Here is a 26,989-nt window from a genome sequence, read left to right as displayed (position 1 = left end):
ACCGCCCCGTGTTGAGCATTGTGGGCAGGTGGCTGGAAGCCTGGATTCGGGCTGCCTGAGGCTACTCAGATCTGCATCCTCGGGGATAAGGCGGAACAACGCAGGCAGCAGAAGCAGACGGAGGACAGGACGCTGCGTGCGCCTGGAAAGCGTTCATGATGTGTACAAGGGAAACCATGGAGCGGGGCCTGGCTGGCTCGGTCCCACTGCTCTGGCACATTGGAGGTAGGGGCAGGAGGGAGGGAGAAAGGGACAGCAGGATGGCTAGAGGGCAGAAGGGACCGTGGGCTGAGAGATGGGAGGGTTGGAGGGCGGGGATGTAAGAGACAGACATACTGAACAGGAGGGGACAAGGAAGCAGGAGGGAAGGAAGCAGGAAGATGGGGTATAAGATACGGAAGTGGCAGGGGGTGAGGGGTGGGGGTGAAGAGGTGGGGGGTGAAGGGTGGGGGTGAAGGGGTGGGGGTGAGGGGTGAAGGGGTGGGGGGTGAAGGGGCAAAGGGCAGGAGTGTAAAGAATGCAGCAGATGATAATTAAACTAACAGAAGAGAGGAGGAGGCCAGAGGGTGGGGTGTGGGTGCAGGGGCCACTCCCTTGGCATCCGCAACCCTCACAGCCAGCTGGAGAACGGCGTATTTAAAAATTCCATTCTCAGCAGTTTAAGAGCCCTGGCTACTCTTCCAAGGGAACTTGGGTTCGATTTCCAGGACCCCCTGTAGCCGCTCACAACCATCTGTAACTCTAGTCCCAGAGGATCTGGTGCCCTCTGCTGGCTTCCGCACACAACAGGTTTGCACCTGGTGCACAGACATGCATACATGCACGTAAAACAGTCATACACTTACAAGAATCGTGTTAAAAAACCCCGTTCTTCCTCCCAGTTCCCCTCTAAGCTGATGTGTTCTCCTCCTGAAGCTACACCTCTTCACTACAGAACAGTGCTCAGCATGAGACGCTCAATGAACCCTGGCGACCAGAGAGGTGACTGGGCCATGGTAGGAACTGGGGAGCAAGGATGCTCTTATAGGTCTGGGTGAGGTACCCCACAGCCTGTGCTGTACAGACTTGGAAGAGGGCCTCAAGAACATCCTTGCTGCTACAGTCATGGGGAGGCCGGTCCTCAGAGCATCCGCAACTGAAGGGCATCTGTGCATGCCTGCCCACACAACCTCCATTTCCACCATTGGTGACAGAGCACCTGTGTCTGGTGGGAGTGCAGGAAGGCCACTGGAGCCTTAATATTCCTGGCATAGGGGACAGGACTAGCTGACTGGACATCACAGGCTCCCCATTCCCCAAATCTCATTCATTTCTTCTGGAATTGTCTGCACTGGCCACCAGCCTGAATGTCCCTTCCATAGGTAAACAGCCAGAACCTAGGTGGGATTCCTCACAGCTGCCCAGGGGAGACACGCTTGCATCAGACAGGGCCCAAACAGGGACAGGCAGAAAGGAAGCTAGAGCGTGAAGAGGCAGAGTCCCAGACAGATCGGAAGCCAACAGGGAGGGAACAGCCACGATGCTCAGGGAAAAGGTGCCCAGTGGGCACCAAGCTTGCCCTGGACACCGTTGTGACTTCCCACCGTGCATGTGGGCATATCCTCGAGCAAAGTATAGGTGCTGGGACCAACAGCCTAAGGCCCCATCTGCTGGGCGCCAGCCATTCTCCCTCATGGGCTGTTTACTACCCTGTGCCTCTGTGAGCCTGTCTGTGCTGGGGAGGGTGGCAGCCACTCACTCCCAGGTCAAGGTCCTTTGGGGTGTGTGAACCATGGTTCATCATCAGCACTGATTCCCAGGCCCCATTGACACTCCTGGGAGAGGATTGTGCTGAGGTTTGGAAAGAAGATAAATCAGAGGAACATGCCATGAGTGGTGTATGAAGTAGTCACCCTGGGGAGTCCACAGCAGTGTCCCAAGCAGGAGAATGTAGGGAAGTAAACTCTGCTTCCTCCCGGAGTTAAGGAGCACGGCGTGGCCTCTCCACAGACTTCCATAGCTATGTAGCTGGGGCTCTACCCTCCAGAGAGCTGGGCAACTCAAGCAGCTGTGTCTAAAGGAGAATTTAAGTGTTTCAAAATGTTAAAAAGTATTTTCCCTCCCTTGAACGTTTTTTACAAGCACAGCTGACAGATTTATGTGAGAAAGAGCTCCCTTGGGCTTCCATGGCAGTCATGAAGCTCCTGCCCAAGTCTACCCTCACGTGAGGAAACTCACCCAACACCACAGAACACACATCTGCCCTCACTCAACACGGAACACACATCTGGCATCTCCAGATCCACACTTAGTGTGCCCCGCCAGTCAGCCCTCCTAAGTTTCTCTTATTCGAGGAATAAACAAACCAGCGGTGGAGAGGTGAGTCTGAGGCTATGTGTCCTGGGCCCGTGGAACCAAGAGCAAGGCCCTGGGTAGTCCCCTCATGTCAGCTGTACCTACAGCCCTGTTTCATCCTCAGATGCTGCAGCCAGCCTCACTGGCTACGATGAGGAATCAGCTTCCTTGCCGGGTTTCCTGGGTCTCATACCATGTCCCTCAGACTTGCACTAACTCCTTAAGTGGACTGCATTCTGGGCCAGTGCATTCTTGTTTTATTTTTCCTTCCCAGTATGGTTTCCTCTGTGGTGATACTGTGTTCCCCAAAATAATGTGCACCCTAATAAATTTATCTGAGGTCAGAGAACAGAACAGCCACTGGACATAGAGGCCAGAAAATGGTGGCACACACGCCTTTAATCCTAGCATTCCAGAGGCAGAAATCCCTCTGGATCTCTGAGTTCAAGGCCACATTGGAAACAGCCAGGCATGGTGACACATGCCTTTAATCCCAAGAAGTGAGCCTCTAATCCCAGGGAGTGATGGCAGAAAGTAGAAAGTTATATAAGGCATGAGGACCAGAAACTAGCAGCATTTGGCTGGTTAAGCTTTTAGGCTTCTGAACACAGTTCAGCTGAGACCCATTTGGATGAGGACTCAGAGGCTTCCAGTCTGAGGAAACATGATCACCTGAGGAACTAGCAAGGCGAGGTATCTGTGGTTTGTTCTGTCTCTCTGATCTTCCAGCATTCACCCCAATAACTGGCCTCGGGTTTGATTTTATTAATAAGACATTTTAAGATTCCTGCTACATTCTTCCTTCCCTCAACCCCTTCATCATAAATCCCATCTTTTCTTAGCACTAGACACAATTCTCTCAGTTTTTGGCTCTTGGCTAGTTTCTCTCTTAGGAAGTTTGTCTTTCAATTAGTCAACAAACAAGAACTTTCTAGAAGCCAGCGTGTTACACACAAGATACGAATTTCTTGTATCTATGACTAGACAGTCTTGGTGGGTCCCAAGTAACGGCTCCTCTGTCCTTTCCTGCATCCAAGCGAGGATTCTACAGTCCCTGAAAGATCTCTCATCCCTTCTCTGGGTAAAGCCCCATGGTGACCTTGCATGTAAATCAAGTTTCCAAACTGGACTTGAGACTAGACTTTGAATGTTTGACCCATCCATGAGCCCCAGCCCCACTGCGACTGGTGCCTACTGCCTTCATGTCTACACTAACAAGTGACTGCCTCACTCAGACGCCTGTCCGCCAAGCCCATCACTGATCATCCACTTGTCTCTGCCCGCACGATCCTCCAGTGTGGCCTCCCCACATCAGGACTGCCCCCCCTCCCAAGGCAGAACATGTGATAACGTCTGCCATCTTACCAGAGAGGCCCCTGGCGTCTCAGAGCATCTGAGACACCTCTTCTCATCTACATCCCCGGGACCTGGCTTGGTGCCTGGTAAAAGCAGAGTCAATGACGCTGCCGAGCAGGCAGGCTTGCATTTGGTCTAATCTCTGTGCACGGCCTATGAGGTGCACATCAACTGTTGGGAGGAAACAGCTTCTTTTATCTTGTTAGAGCTCAAATGCCACTCAGCAGTCAGCACTGTTAAAACCCAGAGCTGAGACTAAGCTCTTGGGTTTCAGAAGCTACCCTATCATTGAAACAGAGCCTGCAGCTCCATGTGACATGGAGTGAGGGCTGTGGAGTGTCGTAGGGGATTATGTGCCCGCTAGAACACTTGACCTTGGTTTCACAAAGGGTTGGAGGTGGTGGTATGATCCACTGGGCAGCCACGTCCCATGTCACTTCGTCAGGCTTAGCCATGGGCCCAGCACTCAGCCTCCCACAGGGTACGTTGGCTTCCAGCATTTGCCCTGGGGTTCAAGGACCCTCAGGGGTAAGTCCTTGAAGACTTCTAGAAGGTCAGCAGGGAAGCGGCAGTGGAGAGCAGCTCAGTACTAAAGTGCAGCCCCCGTGGCCATCTTACAGACACACACACCCCAGATACCACCCTGGCCTTGCAGAAACAAGAGCCACATAGGTCTGGACACACTCCTGGGTGGTTGTGGTCCCCAGCGAATGTGGGCAAATGTCTGTTGAGAAGAATGTGGCACCCTCTTTGAGGAAATGGTTTAAATGCAATTCCAGAGACAAAAGAAGGTATTTTAATAGGAAACTATCCCCATGGGCTGGATGCCTCCACCATGGAGCCCTGCTGGGCACACACAAGTGTCAGGTCAGAGTCCTCAGGTAGACAAGTGAATGAATAAATGAATGGATGAGCAAAGAAAAGCATTCCTTGGACTTAATGTCAGTCTTCTCATATTTTTTAAAAGATGTATTTATCTATTTTATGTATATGAGTGCCCTATCTGCATGTACATCTTTATGCCAGAAGAGGGCATCAGATCCCACTATAGATAGTTGTGAGCCACCATGTGGGTACTGGGAATTGAACTCAGGACCTCTGCAGGAGCAGCCAGTACCCTTAACCAGTGAGCCATCTCTCCAGCCCCAAGTTTTTCATTCTTAGCTCATCATCAGACCATCTGTTTTCTGAAATTCCCTCCCTGCGTGAACACAGCCCCTTCAGATGGCTGTTTTCTGAAATTCTCTTCCCACGTGAACATGGCCCCTTCAGGTGGCTGTGAGAAGTTCACAGGGCAGCCATCACCTCCTGTCCGCCATCGTCTGGTGGTGCATCGTTTCTATGTCAAGTGAGCATCAGTGGCCAAGACGAGTGCCCATGCTGGTCTTATTACCTGGCTCTTTACTTTCTGCCCTTGGAAAACCAGACTTCCCTAGGGACAACTCTCCCTGCAGAGCTCAGTTCAACTGCCCCAACGGGGCTGACACCAGCACAAGTCATCCTGCTCTTTAAACACAAGGCAAGGCTGCAGGCACAGCTGGCTCTTGCTCTCTGGGGCACAGATTCACTTCCTAAAACTCTGCAGCACGTAGTCTAAGAACGAGAACAGGGCGTTGGGGATTTAGCTCAGTGGTAGAATGCTTGCCTAGCAAGCGCAAGGCCCTGGGTTCGATCCTCAGCTCTGGAAAAAAACAAACAACAACAACAACAAAATAAAACGAGAACAGGACCCGGGTCCCAGCTTGCTTCTCCCGTGCCATAGATATGCCTTTGTGAGGTCAGAGTGTCACACATGCCCACATGGAGGCACTTCACAGAATCACATACACCCCCAGGAGCCTATGGGGGAGGCCTGGCTCCACGCAGGGCACCAGAGCAGAGTGCTCACCCCACCACCTTCCTTTCCTTTCACACGTGACGATGCATGTTTCTATGGTGGCAGATTGGTTCCCCAAAGGCTGCGCTTAGCCGTATTCTCTCGCCATGTATTAGAAAAGACAAACACAGCAGATGAAGAGTGTAAACAGAGTCCAAAGGGTGCTGTGCCCACATGGCAAACAACCACGTCTATTATTGGACCCTGTCACATTTGCTCTGAGTCACAGTGAACTCCTCAGAACCCGGGACAGCCACCCATGCCGGACAGCCACAGCCACATCCTAGGTGGTGTGGAAGCTACGTCCCTAGCCCTGCCACACCCCCTTAGCCGCTCTGCAGACACAGACCCCCCCACAGAGACTTCCTATTCCTTGTGAGCTGGACTTCACCCAGGCGCACAGAAGGCTTGTGTCGTGTTATTTGGGGACCTTTTTTTTTTAGTTTTTCTTTAGTTCCCTGTCTTGGGGTGGTTACGGTGGCTCAGAGACTGCCCCTGTAGTCATGGGATGGGACACTCATGCTGACCAGACACATTTACACACGCATCTTACCCACCTCCTCCTCGCCCTGAGTGGGGTTGGGAGCCCAGGGATAGAAGTGAATAGCCCAACACCCTTCCCCACTCCAGGCCACGGACACCAGGCCACAGGAAACAAGCTACTTCAAAGGCCTTACCTCTAGTCGGCCACAGCAAAGAAAGAACACCACCTGCACTGTGGAGGGGCAGGGTGGGTGCTGACGGCCCACGGGTGGGCTGGCAGTGTCTACAGACTGTGGGTCCCTCCTCGGGCCTTCCTTGCAATCTCCGGGAGGAAGAGCCAAATCTCTATGGTTCAGGAGGGCTCTGCCAGGCTGCAGGAGGACAATTTCAGTTCCTGTTATGCTTCTGACTTAGGCTTCCCTCCCAGCAGCCTGGTAAAAGGGCAGGCAAGCAGCCTTTGCCCCTGCTCCGAGGCAGCATTTCTGTGGGCTTTATTGCCATGTGAGCCCCCGGGGAACCGTGAAAGGAAGTTGGAGCTTATGGGAAAACAAAGAGAAGATGAGCTCAGATAGAAAGTGTCCTGTGCGAGCATCCCAGGGGCAGTTCTGATGGCAGACACAGATAGGAGGAGCCTGACCATGGTCCAAAGCCCGTCGCCACCACCTGTGCAACCCTATAACTCCCTAACTCCATCCAGTCAGCTTAGACCAGTGGTTCTCAACCTGTGGGTCACTACCCATTTGGGGGGGGTCAAATGACCCTTTCACAGGGGTCACCTAAGACCATGAGAAAACACAGGCATTTATATTATGATTCATAACAGGAGAAAAATTGCAGTTATGACAAAATAATCTTATAGTGTGTGTGTGTGGTGGTGGTGGTGGTGGGGGGAGTCACCACAACACGAGGAACTGTATTAAAGGGTCATAGTGGGAGGAAGGTTGAGAACCACTGGCTTAGACACTGCTCTGTAGGAACTCCATGCTTCAGGAAGCCTGAGGGGAGCCACGCACCTCTGTGAATGTCCCACCACCACAGGCAGCTCCGTGAGAGAGTTTGCACACTGGGATCTGTGCATGAGGGTAGACATCATGACCACGGCCCGGCCTCTGTCTTTGACACGCTGGACCTCTGGTGCCCCCTCATACCCAGAGACTTCCCTCATTGATGGGAAACTATAGTCCCCTTTGCAGGGTAATCTGACATCGTGGACCCATGGTGGTCTCTGTCAAGTAACCGAAGATTTCTGTGTCCAAACACGGGCTTGTTCCCCCAACAACCACCTAGAGCTCTGACCATGGAGACACCAAATCCCCAGCTTCAGCTCTGACAAGGAATAGTGTTCCGATTTTACAAACAGATCCATGAAACTTCACAGCTGAGCTGGTTGGCATATGGGCCTCATCCGCAGAGTCCCAGTCCTTACTGTGCCAAGCTTGCCCTTCAGGCCTTACCTGTCACCACCTGCCACCCCGCCACATTCTCTGCAGTCACTTGTCCTGACTGGCTCCCCACCCCCTTCCCCAGGCGAGGCCTTCATGTACCCAGCGCCCTTCCCCACATCGCCAAGGGCTCTGGATGGCCTCAGCTTGTACTCATGAACAATATGCCCTGTGGCAGAGGGACATGTGCTCCCCCAGCATCTTCTATGAGTGCTACCATGCTGAACACCCCTTGTGTCCTCTTAGGAGAGGTGGCTAGAGCCATAAAATGCAGAGAGAAGCACTTGGGGGACCTGGGTGTGAGCAGGGCTGGCAGCGGCCACCTCTGCTGAGCCTTCTCTCTTACTGTCCACAGAGGCACTGCCCACACCCTCAGGCTCCGAGCAGAGTTTCTGGTTCCATGGTCTCATCTGTTACATTGTCCGCACCAGTGAACTCTGTCAAAGGCCAGGCCAGGTGGAATGTGACTGAATCCCAGGCATGGCCACCCTCCAACCTTTAAAGAAACCATGCTCAAATCACACAGACAGATGGGGTCGGGCCAACCATACAGGGACGCCTGCTCTGTCGGCTAGACGTTGGGCTCAAGGCTAAAGGAAGGACCCTTCTGGACACTGTGGCAGATGCTTCATGGTATTGCAGCTCCCCGAGAGCTGATCATGAAAGCAGCTTGGTGGCATGGGGGGATCCCTATACTCGCCAGCCTATGAATATTGTTGGCTTTGGTAGACAGTGCCACAAACTAACCAAGTGACGACTATGGGGTGAAAACCCTAGTGGCCTCAGATCCAAGGGGGACCCAGGGGTTGGGGAGACTGCTTCCCTCATCAACAGAATTATCAGCCACAGAGCACCCAGCTGCACAGGGTGCCCACGCCCACGGAGGAGGACCCCAGGACTCACCCTCAGCCCGAGAGTGTAGCCAGGAACACCACTCAGAGTAGATGTAGTAGAGTTTCATTTCTGCCACAGAAATCCAGATAGGATGTCTGTGTGCCATGGCCACCCTGCATGTGCACCGTCCTCCCCAGGCGCCCGGAGCACCTGACTGCATTCAGCAGTCGTGGGAAGAGTGTCCAGCCTCTTCCTTTCATTTTACCATTAACCAGGATGGAGCACTAGAAGGCAATTGCTCTCACAAGACTAACATCCCCTCCTCGCCCCACCCTGCGTATTTACACAGGGACTCCAGGCTGAGGCAGCCTGCAAGCGGCTTCGGGAAAAGGAATAATCGAGCCATTCTTGCCTGCTTGAAGCGCGGGGACTCAACTGGGGGTAACTCCCATTTACAGTGATGGACGGGAAGAGTTATCATTCCCAGGGCAGGGAGGCAAGTGGGGTCAGCAGAGCACACCAGCAAGAAGTTAGGAGTCCTCCGTTCCAAGAACAGTCGCTCTCACCCATACCTGCTGGAAGCGAGGCTTGCCCAGCTGGAAAGGGGGAGCATCTGTTCTTGGAACAGAAAAGCCTACAGCACCCGGTATTCCCAGGCAGTCTCCCATCCAAGGACTAGTCCTTTGTTGTCCAACTGGAAAGGCCGCTACAGCAGGTCAAGCCTTGTTCCTTTTAGGAAAGGAGCAGACAGTGTGTGTGTGTGTGTGTGTGTGTGTGTGTGTGGCGGCAGGGGGTGGGGAGCTGTCTACCTGACCCCTTTCCTTCTCCAGCATTTCATTCAACATTAGAGGCGTGGTACACAAAGAATACCCCCATCCAGAGCACAGACAGCACTGGTGTTGGGGCACATGCGCACATAGCCAGTCTACCCCGACACAGGACCTGAAGAGAGAGGCACAGGTAGACGAAGCTTCAGAGGTCAGAGGGGCAGCTGGAAAACTGACCTCTCTGCCCAGTGATCCGGGCAAGGCTGGATTCCTGAACGCAACCAGCCATTCACAGTGAGGTCCCCATTGTTTAAGGACTTCAAATCTAGTGACTGGCAGCCCCTCACCACCCAGACATCAGGGACGCCATTTCCACAAGGTCAGCAAATGCACACTGTGGGGGAGGGCAGGGCCTGGATAAGTGTGTGCCATTCAGCATTCCTCAAGAGCACAGACTCCACAGGCACCCCAAAGATAACACACAGGGACTCAACAGAGACCTAGATCCCAGAGACCCCAAAGAGAGCCTGCAGGGACCTCAGGCTTGCAGGGACCTCCTCACAGGTTGGGCTTCTGGGCTTCTCTAGGCTGGCACTATCCACAGTCTAAGCCAGTGGTAGCTGGTGGCCTGGAGAAGTTGGGAGGTCCAGCCCAACTCTGGGCTGAACTGATGGCATCCGGATCTAGTTACCACAAAATTACTACCTCAACCAAGCTGCCTGAAATTTTAAAAATGGCAACAATCTCCCCCGATTTCCTCAGACCAGGAAACGTCGTCTTACAAACAAGTTCCAGGAGCAACCGTGAAGGAAATGTCTCTCACCAGTGTTTCCCTTGTGAACAAAAGCCCTATAAATCACAGGGCAGCTCCTCCCACCTCGGCCACCTCCCCGCGCTGTGCAAGCTTGCTTTAGGAGCAGGATGGCCACTCCTTTCTGCTGGCTGGAACTTCTGAAGCGTGGAAACCGGGAGTGTGGATAAAAACACACCCGGGCAGGCCCATCACACCAGTGGTCCAGCCTCACACTGTGTGTTCCCTCTTTGAATAATATGTCTGTCTTCTTCAAACATGGTGACTCCTGGGCTGAGCCAGGAGGGAACCGAGGAACTTCAGCTCGGCAACCTGGATGTCTGCTATAGGAAGGTCACCTGTCACACAGCGACCAGCTGGGACATATGTGGGCCTAGCCTGCAGTGGGGGCTCTCTCCAGGCCAGCAATGCTGGAACCACAGTGTGACACTGGGAGGCACACAGGTTTAACATTTGTAGCGGCTATGAAACATCAGCATAGAAGCATTAATTCTCCTAAAGAAAGAAAAACTTCCAAACGTGGTATCCACTTAAGTCCTTACCACTCTGTGTAAACTGCTAAAGAACAAGTTTCTCCCAAACTCCTTACACAACAGTTTTTCTTTGCACCTGACCTTAATTCCATCCCCCACTTTCATTTTAGCTACCAGAAAGCTCAAAAATAACTATCAGCGTGATCAATATAACCCACGTGCCTCAAAAAGCTTTGTGGTATTTTTTTGTGTGTGGTGTGCAAGTGTGATGTGTACATGTGTTGTCATGTGCTTGCAGGTGCACACGGAGGCCAGAGTGGACACAGGACATCTTCCTTGATTGTTCTCCACTTGGTTTATTGAGGCAGAGTCTCTCGCTGCACTGTGGGGAAGGGCCACCCAGTCTGATGGTTCTGCCCGCAAGGCTCGCCAGTGCCCTCTAGTCCAGCCAGGAGGCTGTGGTGGGACCCCATGTGCTGAGATTATGGGCAGCCCTTTGTCTGCCCCTTTAATTAGTTCTGGTTCTGTTCAAAGCTCTGTGTGCCAACCTCAGACATGTTTTTCTGGAGAGACTATCTGGATTCTTAACAAGACAGTTCTCGGTTTAACACAAATAGTCCTAAACACAGCAGAGCAGAGGGAGTTGGCTTCCTTTTCCAGTGTCTTGCTGAAGGCTGATGCAGATCAACCCTAACTTCTCCTGGGTAAACTGATGGCACTCCGCTCTGGTTTATTGGAAAATGATAACCTCCGACCACACTGTCATTTACCACAGGGAAGAAGCGTTGTCAACTCTGACTCATGATTCACCTCCAACCTGATTTTTGCCAACGCTCAGCCCAGAGAGGACAGTGGCAGTGTCTGGAGGGTCTGTGCATGATGTGCATGGGACCAGCACAAGCTGAATAGACAGTGTGCAAGGGAGGGGAGAAGAGGCCAGACAGGGCCAAGCCGCTGGGGCCATGAGGTGTCACAAGAACCCAAGTAGCCACTGTGTCCTGATCACCACAGAGGTGATGAGTGACATCATCTGTCTAGAGGCTGTGCTCTCCAGTGGTCTGCCCTGCATGGAGGCTTCTGACCTCAGCTGTAGCCCAGCATACACACCAGGGAATGGGGCGTGCAACTGGGGCCTTGCTCTGGCTTACCGAGCTTGGATCAGGCTTGTGCAGGGCAGGACTGCATCCAGAGGAAGCCATCTATTCATTATCAAAAGGTGAGTGAAACCCTTCCCTGAACCAAAATTGTGATGCCAGGGCCCAGGACCACATGCTGCCACTGTGCCCTCTCCATCGGATGGTGCTTAAGGCATCTCAATTTTCCATTATCCATCAAAAAGTATCAACTAAAGAGGACCCCACAGTGCTCCTAATGGGGGTGGCTGATAAAGCTTCGCTCCCACACCCTCAACACATGCAGCCTCTGGGCATCTACATGCTGCTGAGGTGAGCACCACATCCGGGCTGTTGCCATGGTCCAGAGTTGCCAGATGCAAGTGAAATGTTTTCCCTCACCTTCAGCAAACAGTTCTGTGATGAGAACACTAGCCCCACCCAGTGCAGACAACCCACCCCTCAGATACCATCTTCACCCTTTGTTTACTCCATGATGCTCCCGTCACCTGTCCTCTGTCCTAACTCCAACTATGTGCCAACAACCCTAGCCCCGACTTTACTTCTGACAAGACTTAAGTAGATATAAACAAGCCCCCAGAAAGGCTACATGCTCAAAAAGCCACGTCGTGTGGAAAAATGGACTCCAGAGCTTACTGCATGCCCAGGCACTCAGCTTGCATAAGCAAGCTACAGGCTGCCTGAATTGCTACAGACCCCGGCTGGATACTGCAAGCTGTACCTGCTCCCAGCTGCACCGGCCAGAGCTCTTTTACTGCACTGAGCTGCACCTGCCCGACCTGCATCTGTCTAAAATGCACTTGCACCAGGAGAGAGCTCATCAGACAAACTCCACTGAGACACAGGGCGGGAGGCAGAGCCACCAGGGTACCCCAAAATCAATCTCAACACCCTCAGCAGCCAAACCAGACAGATAGCCCTGGTGGCCCAGGGGCAGTGACAGGAGATGACTCAAACCTGGTCCAGAGTACCCCATTTTGTGTATGTGGGGGTACTTTGAAGTCTCCGTCCTGGAGACTCTCCCCACATCCATGTTTAGGGCCCACAGAGGAGGGGAAGGCTAGTAACAGGCACTGGGCACTCTAATGCCAGGGCCAGCTCAGCCTCTGCCATGCACAGTCCTGTTCTTCCCTGGCATTGTGCTGGGTGGACGTCAGAGAGGGTTTGGTAAAGGACCTGGGGATCTGGTACCTCAACTAGGGTTATCTGTGCCAATCCAGCAGGGCATGGCCTGACCCACCGTGTTAGAGATACTTTCCATATCCACATAGGAGAGCAAGGGCCCCTTTCTGCCCAGCTGTGCCCATGCTGGCTCATCAGGCACCCTCAGGAGCGGCATCCTGGGGTGGAGGAAGGGATAAGCTTAGTTTATGGATCTCCAAATGGTTGCTCCCCTCTCTGCAGCCTGAGGTGCTAGCAGGTCAGATCCTTCCCCAAGCTTGTGGGGCTTAAATATCGTTAAACCACCTTGAGGAGGCAACCCTAAGGTGGACACAAGGAGGCGCTGGTCCGACTGTACTGTCTGTCCAGGGAATCATACCATGACAACCTGAGGGTGCCACATTCGCCTGAGGTTGGAGGCCACTGCTGCCCCCAATTCCTGAACAACCTCCCAGTTCCGAGGCTCCTGGAGGCAGAGAAGGTTGTGTGCCAGGACCCGAAATTAGCCCCAAGGCACTTCTTTAGCTCCAGTGACCAGAACTTCCTCATTTCTCGGGATGTTAATTTGTAAAACATTACTCCGAGATTGAGAATTTAAATTGGCTGAGCAAGTATGCTGCTCCCAAGAGAAAATGATGGATATAGCTACCGTAAAGACAGGACTGGTGAGGACTTGGAGTGACAGACAACCTGCTCTAACTGGGAACATGCCCCTCTGGCCCTCCCAACAGTGCATCACGGTCACATCTTCACCCCAGGAGTCCTACCACTACAACTTCTGAGCCAGGCCCTCCGCCGACCAGAAGGCAAAGGACGAAGAAGTGAAGCAGACAAGGCTAGACTCCACACCTAGACTACTTTAGGTTTAAGCCAGGATGACCGACAGGCCACCAGATGTTTGTCAAGGTCCTGCAAACACCGCTTATAATATTTTGAAAGAGCCTGCCTAGAGGGGACACTTGTCCTGAGGCCCCAGAGAGGTGCCATCCCTCCTGACTCACCTGGCTTATGGCGCCCTGGTGCTCCCCGACGCTTCCTTGGTAGTGACCAGAACCGCCGCGCGGCCCCCCGAGATGCACCCTTTTCTGCCATTGAGTTGCCCTCCTGAGGGTTGAATCTCTGGGAAGCAGAGGCCCAGGGACTCTTCAGGACCTGTTCACACGTTAGCCCAAAGAGCCCTGAGGTTCCCGACACCTACAGATCTTCACTGGGACCGTCAGAAACTGTGGAGGTGCCAGCAACCTGCAGAGTACACCTAGGTGTACTGAGCTGTCACGGGAAATAGGTGCTGAAGTCCCAAGTGACCTTGGGTTTTACCAAGTCATGAGAAAAAAACAGGGTCAAGTGGCCTCCTGGGCTCCCAGCCTCCCCCTCAGTCCCCAAGCCTCAGAATGTCCTTTTGCAGCGGCCTGGGGCTCCACACCTGCTGTTCTTCTCTCAGATGGTGGAGGAGAATGGGCGGTGCCCCGGTTGCTGGAGAACGAACAAGTGGGAATGGCTGAGCCCGCCCATCTGTGTGTGAGTTCTGGTCGCTTCCTTCCTTAGACAGGGGCTGTGTGGACAGAGCTGCAAATGCCAGGGAGCTACTGAGGCCAGAAACACCTTCCAGGCTTCAGGAAGTCTCAAGTTCAAACAAACAGCTACAAACCAGGAGGAAGGGAGGGACTGGCTGCTGGCTTTCTGAAATAAATCGGGAAGCTTCCCAGTCTGCTGTCCAGCCCTCGGCAGAGGAAATGGTGAGGCGCCTCGCTTGGCAGGGACACTTTCCATGAGACACTGAGCTTCCCAAGCCAGCGGCTACTGACCTTTGCCCTGGTGCTCACAGATGCTTCTGAGGGAGAGTGAGAGGGCAGCACCAGGGCTTTCCTAAATTGGGTGCCACCCTCTGGCTCCACGTGCCCTGCACATCCTAGGGCTTCCGAGTCTCAAGTCTGATATTCCAGAAACTTCATTTAAGCGCTGCTTTAGCCACGATAACATAAGCATGCCAAACAGTTAAGTGTGTTCATTGGCATCTTTGATGTCATTTTCATAAGGCTTATGAGAAAGCAGCAAGGGTTGGAGTCAGGTTGAGCGTCTGAAAGACCTGTGCCATGCCCCTCTGGCGCTTGAAAGCCTATTTGAGGTACACCGTCCCATTTGTGGTGGGGTGGTGCTTATTTGGCTTCTGTTTTCTGAGTGTACACTCTAGGTGGGATGCACAAGGACCTGCTCACCACCTGTCCTCCCTCTGGGGTCCAGGGGATAAGGGGACAGTGCTCCTACCTATAAGAAGGTAGTTGAGGTGCTCACCATCAGTATGACATGGTGCTACTACCCAGAGATATCTCTTGCTAGATCTACACTTCTGAGTATGTCAGATGAGCACATTCAAGGAACCAGGAGCCCCCTCACTTGTCCACCTAACCCCGAGGCTACCCTCGTATCCCAGACACGGCCACCTGCTGCATCATAGGCTACAGAGAAACATGGGAATGTGGCTCCACATCACAGGCACACAGAAGCCAAGAAAAGCACTACCTAACCAGGAGGAAAGGCTCATCCAGTCTCACTGGGCCTGTGCCTCACCTCTGCCCATGTCCAGGCAGACACTGGTCCTCACCCAGACTCATCACAGTCGGGAAGGCACATCTGAGATGTCCCAAAGCCTCTTCCGATGACGGCCCTAAACGCTGGTCCCACGGAAACCACCCACAGCAGAAGTGGTCACAGGCCTGGGACCAGCCCCGATACCTCTCACTGACTTTCCTCACTGAGGCGAGTGTTGAAGTACCACATGGAACACACTCTGGACCTAAGGCCATGAGCCTAGTGGCTGCTGCATGCCTGCCATTTCCCATTCAATGCTATTCCCAACAAGTGTGGCTGGCTCGTCTGTCTTCTCACAAGTTTTTAAGATGCCACTAAAACCTTTTCCAAGAACCTGAGTTGAGCTGGGTCTGTTGGCACACGCCTTTAATCCCAGCACTCGGCAGAGTTCAAGAGTTTGAAGCCAGCTTGGTCTACAGAGGGAGTTCTGGGACAGAGAAATTCTAAAAATGTCTTAAAAAGGGGGGGGGGGACCTGGACTGGGCTATGGTCTTTGTCTATGAGCTGCTCATCTCTTCTCCTCCTGATGATGCTGCGGCCTGTGACACTGTGACACTGGAGTGGTAGGAAGGTCTGCAGTCACAGCACTAAGGAAGACAGGGACAGGAAGTGGAGACAGGTGGGGCCCGTTTGTCAGCCAGCATACCAGTCAGGTCCCAGTGAGAGACCCCGGCTCAAAGCACAATGTGACCAGCTCCTGAGTAACACCCGAGGTTGTATTCTGACCTCCACATGTAACACACACACACACACACACACACACACACACACACACACACACACACACGGGTTGGGTGCAGCTACGGGTTCAGTGCTTGCCGACTACGTGTGAAGTCAGGTCCAATGCCCAGCACAGCAAAACAAAGAAACGGATCTTAAAAGATCAAGCATCCTATAGATGAAGTCTTCTTTGGGGCACTGGTTTCCACCTAGCCTAATATCCTGTCAACAATACCGTTCCTGAAATTTAACACTGGTTCTTTCCTTTGGCAGGTTAAACAGTATGCTATGTGGCTTACCTCTGAAGTCGAGAAATTGGATTTTATGCTTTGGGGACTGGCCTTGTTTCTTTAATAGCATTATTGAGGGAGTAAAGGAAAACCCGGGGCATTTGCTGAAAAGCCAGTTTAGATACACAAGAGCCCTCAAATCTCTGTGACTTACAAGAAACAATTGGCGGGTTTGTGTTTCCCAACTGACTGCCTCAAACTTTCTTCAATGACTCCACCCAGATATTTGATTTCCTTCTAATATTTGTGAATCTCTTGGGGCTTGCGTGAGGACAGAGGGCCCTTTGAGGAGAACAGAAGCCCTTACTTTACCGTCTCTTTAGAGAGCTGTGTGCTGAACTTCAGCGCAAGCTCACTCTGTGGCAGAGGCCCTGGAAACTCCTGGTGATAGGGTGACCCTGGTGATATCCCCAGTGGGCCATGACAGCCCATGGCCAGCAGTCACGGGTGTGGTAGGGCCAGCATTTGGCTGCTCTGCTCAAAGAAAAGAAAGAGCAAATAGCCATCACAGGTATGGGTGTGCAGGATTTCTAAAAATCCAAACACAGGCTGTCCTGTCTGCAATGCCCAGAGCATCTTTTAGGCTCCCCATTGAAGTATCCATGCCATAGTATACAACCATCCCTGGGTATCCCCAGAGAGGGGGCTTAAGGACTCCAAAGATGCCAAAGCCCAAATGATGCTTACTTATATCCCTTACAATGATGTCATGTTTGCATAGAATCCCATGCCGCCCCTTGTAGCTGGATTCATCTCTAGGTTACATATTAGCCTAACATTTCCCACAGTCCACATCCGCTTCCCAGTTCCCACCCTGACTGCTTCTCTGTGTGGGACAGGAGGGGGTGTTCCTTCATCCCTAGAAGAATCCAGAGCTCCACATGCATAGCCCTACCTCAGGGAGGTATCCCTTTGACGACAACAGTCAAAGCACATTTAGAATCCATTTTTTTTTTTTTAACAAGAGGGAAGGATTCCTGTATGGAGACCCAGATGTTCATTTGACCACTGAGGCCTCAGCACTGTGTCCGTCACCAACGGTACAAAGATCCACCTAACAAAGAGCTGCAGCCCAGAGAACACAGAGCCATGTGATCTTATGCCCCCAGCTCTGGGTGGTTAAGAGGTCTGCCTCATGTCACCCTCAGAACAAGGCTATAGGTTTGAAAAAAAAATACACACAGGATTTGGCATGAGCCGTGGTAACAGCCAGCCACTGGGGGTCTTCACACATACCCTTATTCTTTGTGAATAAAGGGGGCAGTTTAAGTATTTCATTACTTAACTTTCATATTTACTTTTCACATTCTCCATTACAAGATACTCCATTTAAGATATTCCAATCTAGGGCTAGAGAGATGGATCAGTGGTCAAGAGCACTTGTTGCTCTTTCAGTGGACCTGGGTTCAAATCCCAGCACACATATGACAACACACAACTGTCTGTGATTCCAGTGCCAAGAGATCCCAAACACCTTTTTCTGGCCTCCTCAGGCACCAGGCACACGGTACACACACATACACACAGGCAAAAGCACCCATTGTAAAATAAAATGGTAACATCAATTTTAAAAGGTATTTCAATCATTGTTCTCTGTGCTAAAATGTTGCTTCCCATATCCTTAAACTTTCAATCTGTGATGCAATAGTGGCAGCATTTAGTGTTTTTTCTTTTCTCTATTACATTTAATGTAGTTCTCATTTAATGTAGTCTGTGTGCGTGTGCGTGTGTTTGCACACCCATATGCACACATGAGGCTAAAGGAGGGTGTTCTCCTCTGTCATTCTCTATCTTATTGCTTTGCAACAGGGGCTCTCACTGAGCTCAAAGCTCACCATTTCACCGAGGCCCTGATGGCTGGAGAGCTCCTGGGACCTTTGGAGCCCCCACCTTGCGGCGTTGGGGTTATAGGCACTCACGGCCACATCTGGCTTTTATGTAAATGCCAGGATTTGAACTCAGGCCCCCACAGCTACTGCTGTCACCCACAGAGGCATGGCTTCAACCACACAATGCTGTGTATTTCTTACTTAACCTGCAGGCAGAGTGGCCTGATTCACAACCACAGTTAATGCATCGCTGCATTACAAGCAAGTGGTTACTACGGATGGGTGGGCAGACAGATGGACAGATGTTGCAGGAAATGTTGTTTCATGGGGGAGGAACAGATACCACGCTACTACTTGGCCAGCAAGAACACCTCTCCGTGACCTGAGCTCTCCCTGTCGTGTGTGGGTCTATTCTGTGAAGTAACCCAGGAGAACCACAACCCTCCCAGGAAGAGAACTAGGCGAGGAATTCTTTTACAGTTACTGGGCCCGTGGCCTTCACAGTCACCACAACCCATGCTGGATGGCTCCTCTGGGCCCTTAGAGTGAGGATCTGGACGGCTGGAAAGACTCGCTCTCCTCAAAACTATCCCACATGCCAAGGACAAAGAGCTGGTGAGAAAAGAGGCAACGCTGAGGACGGGGAGATGCTCAGGTGGGGGAGCTTGCTGCACAGGCATGAAGATTTCAGTCCGCACCCCAGACCCACACGACAAAGCTGGGTGCCCTGGAGCAAACGGGAAATCCACCACTGGGTGGCAGAGGCAGGTGGGTCCCTGGGCTCACTGCCAGCCAGCCTTGTCAGATCCTCCAGACCACCAGAGCTCCTGTCTCAAAAAACAAGGTGAGGGGGCTGGAGAGATGGCTCAGTGGTTAAGAGCACCGACCGCTCTTACAGAGGTCCTGAGTTCAATTCCCAGCACCCACATGATGGCTCACAGCCATCTGTAATGAGATCTGGTGCCCTCTTCTGGTCTGCAGTCATACATGCTGTATGCATAATAAATAAATAAATCTTTTTAAAAAAGAAAAGAAAAACAAGGTGAATGGCACCAGAAGAACACCACCTGAAGTATTCCTCTGGACCACACAAACACATACCTGCGCGCGCGCGCACATGCACACACGCATGCACATACACAGAGCAGGCAAAGCTGATGAAATGCCCTTGTTTTCCAGAAATTCTGCTCAGACTCTACCCCTGTCAGGGATTCCAATGCTGGTCATAGTTAGAAACAGCTCCACGTTGCAGAGCACTATCCTCGAAGTAAAGCAATCATCTTCATCCCCAGTTGTGGCTATCCACAAGAAACACCCCAGAGCAGGCCTGTCAATATCCCCTCTCAGGAGGATATGGAGAGGGCCGCTGGGCCCTCATCTGCGAGGACATCTCTCTCTTGCACCTCTCAGCTACCTGTAATTCTGCCCTAATTAAGTGCAGCCCTGCTGTCAGAGGCCACAAGTTAACATAAGGGAGAACTCCAGGTAGGCAACCATGAGGGAATCGAGTCATTCTGGAATAGAACTTTCTAGTGATCTGGCTGCTCTAGGGTCAGACACACTCCTCTAATTAGCCCCTCCTGCTGGTTAGTATATATGATAAACTCATGGTTTGGACTTGGATGGGATCGTACTTTGGTCAGTTGTTGGTGTTCTAGCTGACGGTAGTACCTATTTATTTGCATCTCCCAAGAAAAGTTCACATAACAGACAGTTTCCTGGTATCCTAGCTGAGTGCTTGCTCACTCCCCTCACAGCAGCACAGTCTAAACCTCTGAAGTATTAGAAATCCGGGTCTGGATTCTAGTTTGGGCTTTCTAATTCATAGATTTGGGAAGACATTGATCTCTTGGGAATCAGTCTAATGCTCACCCTTGGGCTCCAAGACAACCCAAGAAAGATGGTGCATTTTGCTTCCCTGTGTATTCCATCTGCAAAGCCCAACACACCAACTCCCTGAAAAGCCAAGTGCATAACTCACACACCATGCATGTGCACCAGTGTGGGCGGGGTTCTCTCCTTCCCTGGACTGCAGACATCTGGGGATCTCTTGGGAGCAGAATGGAGCTCAGAGGAAGTCTGCCACACTGAGCTAACATGACACATAGCAGCAAGAGCTGTCGGGGTGAGTCTGCAGAGGTGATGATGTCTCCAGCAGAGCTGTGTCTCTCTGTACTGCAGCCCTGTGATGGTGCCCTCTTAGCCGGTGGAAAAGCAGCATCTTGGCAGAGATGCGAGTGTGTGAGTCCTGCTTTGGACATCCCTGCACAAGCGGCAGCTCTGGGGATGCAGGCCTGCATGAGGTAGGGCACAGAGCAACAGGCATCACAGATAACCGAGAACAAAGAACCGCTTCCCAAGGGTTGGCTGGGCCTCCTTTGAGGGCTGTGGGACTCAGGCAATGGCCAACCATGTTGGCTTCAGCTCTGACGATGCCGAGTGAAAAGTGCAGGCATTGGTCACATGACCTGGGAGAGTGATAAGTGACACCACATGGCTACACACAGAACAGCCAGAGAAAGACTTGCCACAGGGGGAGAGAGGGATCGGCCCTGGACTACCAAAATAAGGAAGAGTTCTTAAGGAAGAGGACAGTCCCAGTGGAGATAAGACACACTGGGCATGCAGCATCAACCTCAGACCAGTTAACAGAGGGCAGAGCGACGGGGGCAGACCAAGACATTAACACTGCTGGAGCCGGCTGTCCCTGGGGACCTGGCTGCAGAGGCAGACCCAGGCTAAGGGGCTCCACCAAGACGATCACAACTGACAGCTGTATGATTGAAGAGTTTCTCCAGTAAAAACACAGGGAGGTAGCAGGGCGGCCATGCTGGCGCACGCCTTTAATCCAGCACTCGGGAGGCAGAGCCAGGCGGATCTCTGTGAGTTCAAGGCCAGCCTGGTCTACAGGCAAATTCCAGGACAGGCACCAAAGCTACACAGAGAAACCCTGTTTCAGAAACAACAACAACAAAACACAAGGAGGTAAATACCCCGAGACAGAGACGCACACAGGAGCAGGTGCCACACATTACAGATGCGCATAAGGCCTACCATCCTCCTCACAGGCCACTCTGCGCACATCTGGGCACGTAGCCTGATCCCTCACCCACCCCTACTTCTATTCCAACATCTGCCAAGAAACTCCCAGTATCAGGTCAGTCACACAGAGACTGCTCACCTCCCTCTTCAGCCTTCACCAAAGAGCAGTGACAGAAATGGCAGTTAAGTCTCACCATCATGGATGGGATGTTCTCCAGAGGAGCAAGACAGATGGACAGGCAGACAGGCGCGCGCGCGCGCGCACACACACACACACACACATACACACACACACACACACACACACACACACACACACACACACACACATCTCCGATGTCATTATGGTAATGGCACTGGGTCAAACACTTCCAAGTAGTTGAATTAGCAGTTCAAAGCTGAACTTTAGTTCCTAGACTGTGGTGAGCTTGATGTCGATGACAAAGAAGAGGAGGAAATCACATGTTTGGGGCACAGAGGGTGGACACCACAGGCAACCCCTGAGCAGTGGAGTCAGACAAGCTCATCAACATCCTCTCATCATCCATGTTCTGAGGCAAGTCAATGTGTCTCTTCAACACATAAATAGCTAAATGTTCTTCATCTCCAGCACTGAAACTTGGATTGTATTAAAACCTGACATGACTACATTGTGCTGTTTGGCTTGTAATTTCATCCACCCATCTAGCCCAATACTATCCATCCATCCACTAGCCCAACCACCTACCCACTTACAAAGCAATCTATCCTCTTATCCACCCATACATTTGTTCATCATCCATCCATCCATCCATCCATCCATCCATCCATCCATCCATCCATCCATCCTTCTACACAACCATCCATTCACAAATCTATCCATTCCTTTACCCACTATCCATCCACATGTGTATCTCCACACCCACCTATCTACTCATTCTCTTAATATTTACTTATCATTACACTCACTCACTCACACATCTGTTCACCTACATCCATCTATCATCTATCTATCTATCTATCTATCTATCTATCTATCTATCATCTATCTATTTATTATCTATCTATCTATCATCTATCTACCTACCTATCATCTATCTATCTATCTATCTATCTATCTATCTATCTATCTACCTATCTATCATCTATCTACCTATCATCTATCTATCATCTATCTACCTATCATCTATCTATCATCTATCTATCTATCTATCTATCTATCTATCTATCTATCTATCTATCATCTATCACTGGACTTCCCAAAGCTCCAGGGTGGCTTGCATCTGTGTTTTAACCAGCCCTTCAAGTGACTTGGGAACACCTCTAGCTTGAACATCAAGGAGCATTCAACCAAGTCCCCATTATTTCTCCCTTAAATGTTTCTTGTTTTTCACCAAACACTGCAAATCTAAAGACAAAACCAAAACAGAGGAAAATACTGGAGAGGAGCCCAAGTACCCAGAAGGCTTCTGCTGTTGGAAAGTGTCCAGCATTGGTACAGAGGTCAGGTTCAGGAATACACATGAAAGCTAAATGCTCAAGGTCAAAGGCTACATGTCCTAGATAGTATGTCCTGTGTGCTGAACGGCTCAGGTAAGAAAGTTCTGGGTCAGGGGGACAACATTCAAGTCAGAAATGAGAGCACAGCAGCAGGTCCTGAACAGCAAGCAGGCTTCCCAACTGCATGTGAGCTCAGGGTAGAGCCGCAGAAGGTCAGGTGACATGCAGTTCTAAGGCAGTCACCAGCTGTGACCCCATGCCCTTCATTCCGAGCACCTCCACCAGTTTCCAGATCAAGCTCCTAAAGCTATCGACCCACTCCTGGCCAAGACCTTAACATGCCCCTGGAGCATGAACAACCCTATGACCTTGAGCTCCATCCTGCTAGAAGGGACACCAGGACATGCTCAGAAAGTAAACCCTGGGTGATAATTAGCACACAGACCTCTATCATTTCCCCACAGGGGTGGAAGCAAGCACCTGCCCTGTGTGTGCACAACTCCTGCCCCCACTGCATGACATACGGCCTCTAACTCTATAGCCTGCCTCTCGGCGCCATAGCAGGAATAGAGATGAGGTTATGTTGGGAAGAGGGCAGTGTACACAAGAGGCCGGAGGGGTACAGATGGGGGTGACATCTTCCTCTACAGCACTGAACAATGGAATGCTCATGACAGAAGTTCCTGCCAACCACATCTTCGGATCTGAGTGAAGTCTGCAGCTCCAGAACCACAGAAGCATCAGAGGGCACGGCCTTCCAGCCACTGCGTCTGGTGAGACAATAGTGGCCACTGGGGCCCATCTTCGGATGCTTGGACAAGTACATTCAGTGACAGTGAGTACCCAGCCCAGGTTCTACTCCTATTTACAACTTGAAATACATATGTTGTGTCCTTCAGAGTTCATGAGGAAGCCTCAATATCTAAAACCCAGGGATGATGTCACTGCTGGAGCAGTGCCCACTCTGTGATCCCCCACACCAGCCAAGCTCAGGTGAGAAGGCAGCAAGTCCCACTCATTTCTCAGCAGCCCCGCCTCAAGACAGGCAGCTCCACAGGGCTCCCCACTCATCCAGACAGACCTTGCCCAAGCAGCACCCAGAAAAACAGGGTTGTGCCTCTAAGAAGGGAAAAGATGGCATCAACAGCTTCCTTTTCATCGATTTGTAATACACAGCAGTCTCCATGGCAAAACCAGCGTTATAAAGTGAACGTCTACACAAGTGTAGGGGAGACCATCCTGCTTGATGTTTACACCGGTTCAGTCATTTAATACACTGAGGGGGTGCCACACCCAACCCACACAACGAATGAAATCTTAATCCTCAGGAAAGTCCTATTTAGAAAACTAGATAAGGACACATATCACATAACACAGGGCAAAACCAGCAACTTACTTTTAATGGCACACCACTATTTCCTCTCCATGTCAGGGAAAACGGGTCAGTGGTGCCTGGTTCTTCAGCATAGCAGGAACCCTCAGCACCACTGATGGAAGCCAACAGCAAAGATGTCAGCTCAGAGGGGCTGAAATCTACAGGAGTCCAAAGCTGTCCCTCATGGTTTAAGTTATCAATTAATTCCAAAAATGAATGTCTAGTCTCCTTTTTTACCTATATTATTGTCAAACATTTGCCTTAAGGTTGGACAGTGCATGGTGGGGCTTTTTCCCATAAACAAGCATCTGTTGCCTCCCATCCCCATCCCAGGCATCTGAAGGACCTGGGCTTGGACCACGGGCCATTCTGGGCTCATAAGTCCATGGCCACTGCAGCAAATGAGGTAGGTTCCCAAGCAGACTGCAGACCCCCCCACAAGCAAATGGCTCCGCACACAAACCCTCATCTCCTAGAAAGCCAGTGCCATGGATCTGTAATTCTCTAAACTGTGTTAAGCAGAATAAAATCACATTGTCAATCCACACAAACCTATCAGTTACCAGAAAATGCCCATCACGTCTGTCTCCCCTGTTACCAGTGCTAGGAGAGAGTGAATGAAGGGGGTTATACAGCCATTAGATGCAATTCTCTACAATTCGACAAATGATGTCAAGAATCTATAATCAAGGCCAGCGGCTCCTCCTACCAGTGTTCTTGGAAACCGCGTTTAATCTCTGCACCATTTCTTCCAGGGCCATCTCTTCATGTCTCAGCCAAAACCTCATCCTCCGATTCAACAAAACCGATCCCCAGAAGATCGTCCTCTGCTGCACCAGAGGTGCTGTCGGGTGGGGCTGACCGGTGGGGAGGGGGCGCGGCTGGAGCGGGGAGGGGGCTGTGGCGCTCTCCTCGGCTTCCCAGGATTGGTCTCCGTGCCACGGGGAGGGGGGCGCGCTTTGCGCTGATGGGGGGGGGGGGGCGCTAGGCGGAAGCGGAAGCACTGAGCCTGCCGGGCGTGTCACCACCCTGCACCTGGGAGTCATGCGTGTGCACCATCTGAGCACCTGGGAGGCTAATAGGCATCAAGCGGGCATCTGGAAGCCCCGCTATGCAGGCGCATAGATCCGCCCTCGCCCTTCCCCCTGCCCTAGGGTTTGTGTCCTCGGGGATTAGAAATAGCCGCTGCAGGGATGCGTTCCCAAACCACCCAGGGAACGCTGCCGAGCCTGAGCCCAGTGCTCTCTTTACTTCCTGCCCCAAGCCCCTTTACCTCCTGCGGCTGCAGGGCAGGTGCAGAGGCCACAGCAGCCCAGAGCGCGCTCTCCACGAGGCCTCATGCCCAGGTAAGAGGGAGTCGGTGGGTGGCTGGGGGAGAGCTTGACTCTCCCCACAAGGGTGTTGCCAGTCCTAAGACACAGGTCTGCAGGAAGGAAGCTCAGCGGCAGGCTCAGGGCTCTCTAACCTCGCCATGTTTGGCAGAGGGCCACACTGTGCATCTGACACCACCAGCTCCACACGGACTCCAGGTTGCTGGCACACAGGGTACTGTTGCAATGCACAGGGTGGCAGAGGACAAGCCTCTACAGCTGCTGGTCATCTTTTTGTTGTGGGGCAGGACAGGTAGCATGCCTCCTCAAGAGAAAGAGTATTCTAGAAGGTATGTCCATTCCACTCAGAGCCAGGGAGGTTCATAGTGAGAGCTGAGGTTCCCATTGTTGTTCATGACCACAGGATGTGTGCTCCAGCACTGTGGCTGTCAATAACACATGTGTACACCAGGACCACAGAATCCAATCACGTGTATATCAGCACCGTGGTGTGCAACAACACAATGTGCACCAACATGTATATGTACCGGAACATGTGTGTATCGACACATGCGTTCAGTAACACATGTGCACCAAGACCAGTGTCCAAGAGTATGTGATCAGCACCACAGTGGTCAACATAAGTGCCCCAATACCATGGTTCTCCAAACTATGTGTGTGTCATCACCACAGTGTCCAACACGTGTGCACTGGTAGCCACACGTTTCCAGTGACACCTGTGTGTGCCCCAAGACCACAGCTTCCAGCTATATCCATGTACACACCAGCATCGTACAATCTAAGCAACAGACATGTATGCACCAGGATGCCATTCCAACAGTGCACATGTTGGGCTTGTGTGTGGCGACCTTCAGCCCTGAACTATGGGCAAAGAGAAAATGTCAGATGTCCCAGTATTTGCCCTCAGAACTCAGGGCCTGGAAGGTAAAGGCCTGTAAAAAATAATCTCATGGAGCGAAGGAAGAGAGGAATTCTGGGGTGTGGAGTGGATGCAGCACCTCCCTACATGGACAAGCAAACCCTAGGCTATCTAGTGCTGAAGCAACCCGCACTGTGCCCATGGTCCCAGGAGCCAGGCCAGTTACTGCTAGGATATATGTGTCATTGGAAAACAGCCATTCTGTAGGAGTCAAACTTGTGCCCCTCAGCTCCAGAACCTTCGCTGTTCAACCTCCCCCATGCCAAGCTGGTGTCTCCAGTCTCAGAGAAGGCCAGTCACCAGGGCAAGTGCTGAGATTTCGGTCCTGCCTTCCCACAGGCTTCTTTTCTCATCTTCTGTCTGTCTGCAGAGATATCTGTCTGTCTTACTAAGTGTGCTCCCGAGCAGCCTAGGCTTCCCTTGGGGGAGAACGCCAAGGTCTCATGGCCCATGGGTATCACCTGGGGAAGAATCCAAGGTCTCGTGGTCCATGGGGTATCACCTGGATCTAACTTGTTACATGCACTCCCATACAGGCCCATCTGGTCCACACTCAGAGAAACACTGTTAACAGCATTCCATCTTCAAATCCAGAGCCAAAGGAAAAGCTGGCAGCGGGCATCTTGCCTGCGCTGACCTCCTGCCTTACCCGGGAGCTTTCCCATGTGTTACATATCTCTTGGCCTCCTGCTTCTATACTGCTGTGTCCTAGAACTGCTGTACTGGGACCATGGCCAGTCTGTGA

General features: G+C 51.8%; 1 protein-coding gene across 9 annotated transcripts in view; it reads right to left on the bottom strand.

The window, feature by feature from the left end:
- The window catches only part of Mcf2l (MCF.2 cell line derived transforming sequence like), a 147,223-nt gene that overhangs the window by 82,261 nt on the left and 37,973 nt on the right, over window positions 1-26,989 (bottom strand). For 4 of the 9 annotated variants that reach the window (XM_036166680.1, XM_036166682.1, XM_036166683.1 and 1 more), the window contains exon 1: window positions 24,704-25,077. The exons of 1 other annotated variant lie outside the window; for it this stretch is intronic. In XM_036166680.1, coding sequence (XP_036022573.1) covers window positions 24,704-25,040 — 337 coding nt within the window. In that variant the 5' untranslated portion in view covers window positions 25,041-25,077. Of the gene's footprint in view, window positions 1-13,671; window positions 14,087-24,703; window positions 25,078-25,267; window positions 25,432-26,989 lie in introns of those variants that run through there. 4 more of the 9 variants (XM_036166686.1, XM_036166679.1, XM_036166688.1 and 1 more) reach the window with 4 other exon arrangements.

Source organism: Onychomys torridus, chromosome 17, assembly GCF_903995425.1.
Source record: "Onychomys torridus chromosome 17, mOncTor1.1, whole genome shotgun sequence".
NCBI classification, from domain to species: domain Eukaryota; kingdom Metazoa; phylum Chordata; class Mammalia; order Rodentia; family Cricetidae; genus Onychomys; species Onychomys torridus.
The sequence above is the reverse complement of the archived record's forward strand: the minus strand, read 5'-3'. Positions and strand labels throughout refer to the sequence as shown.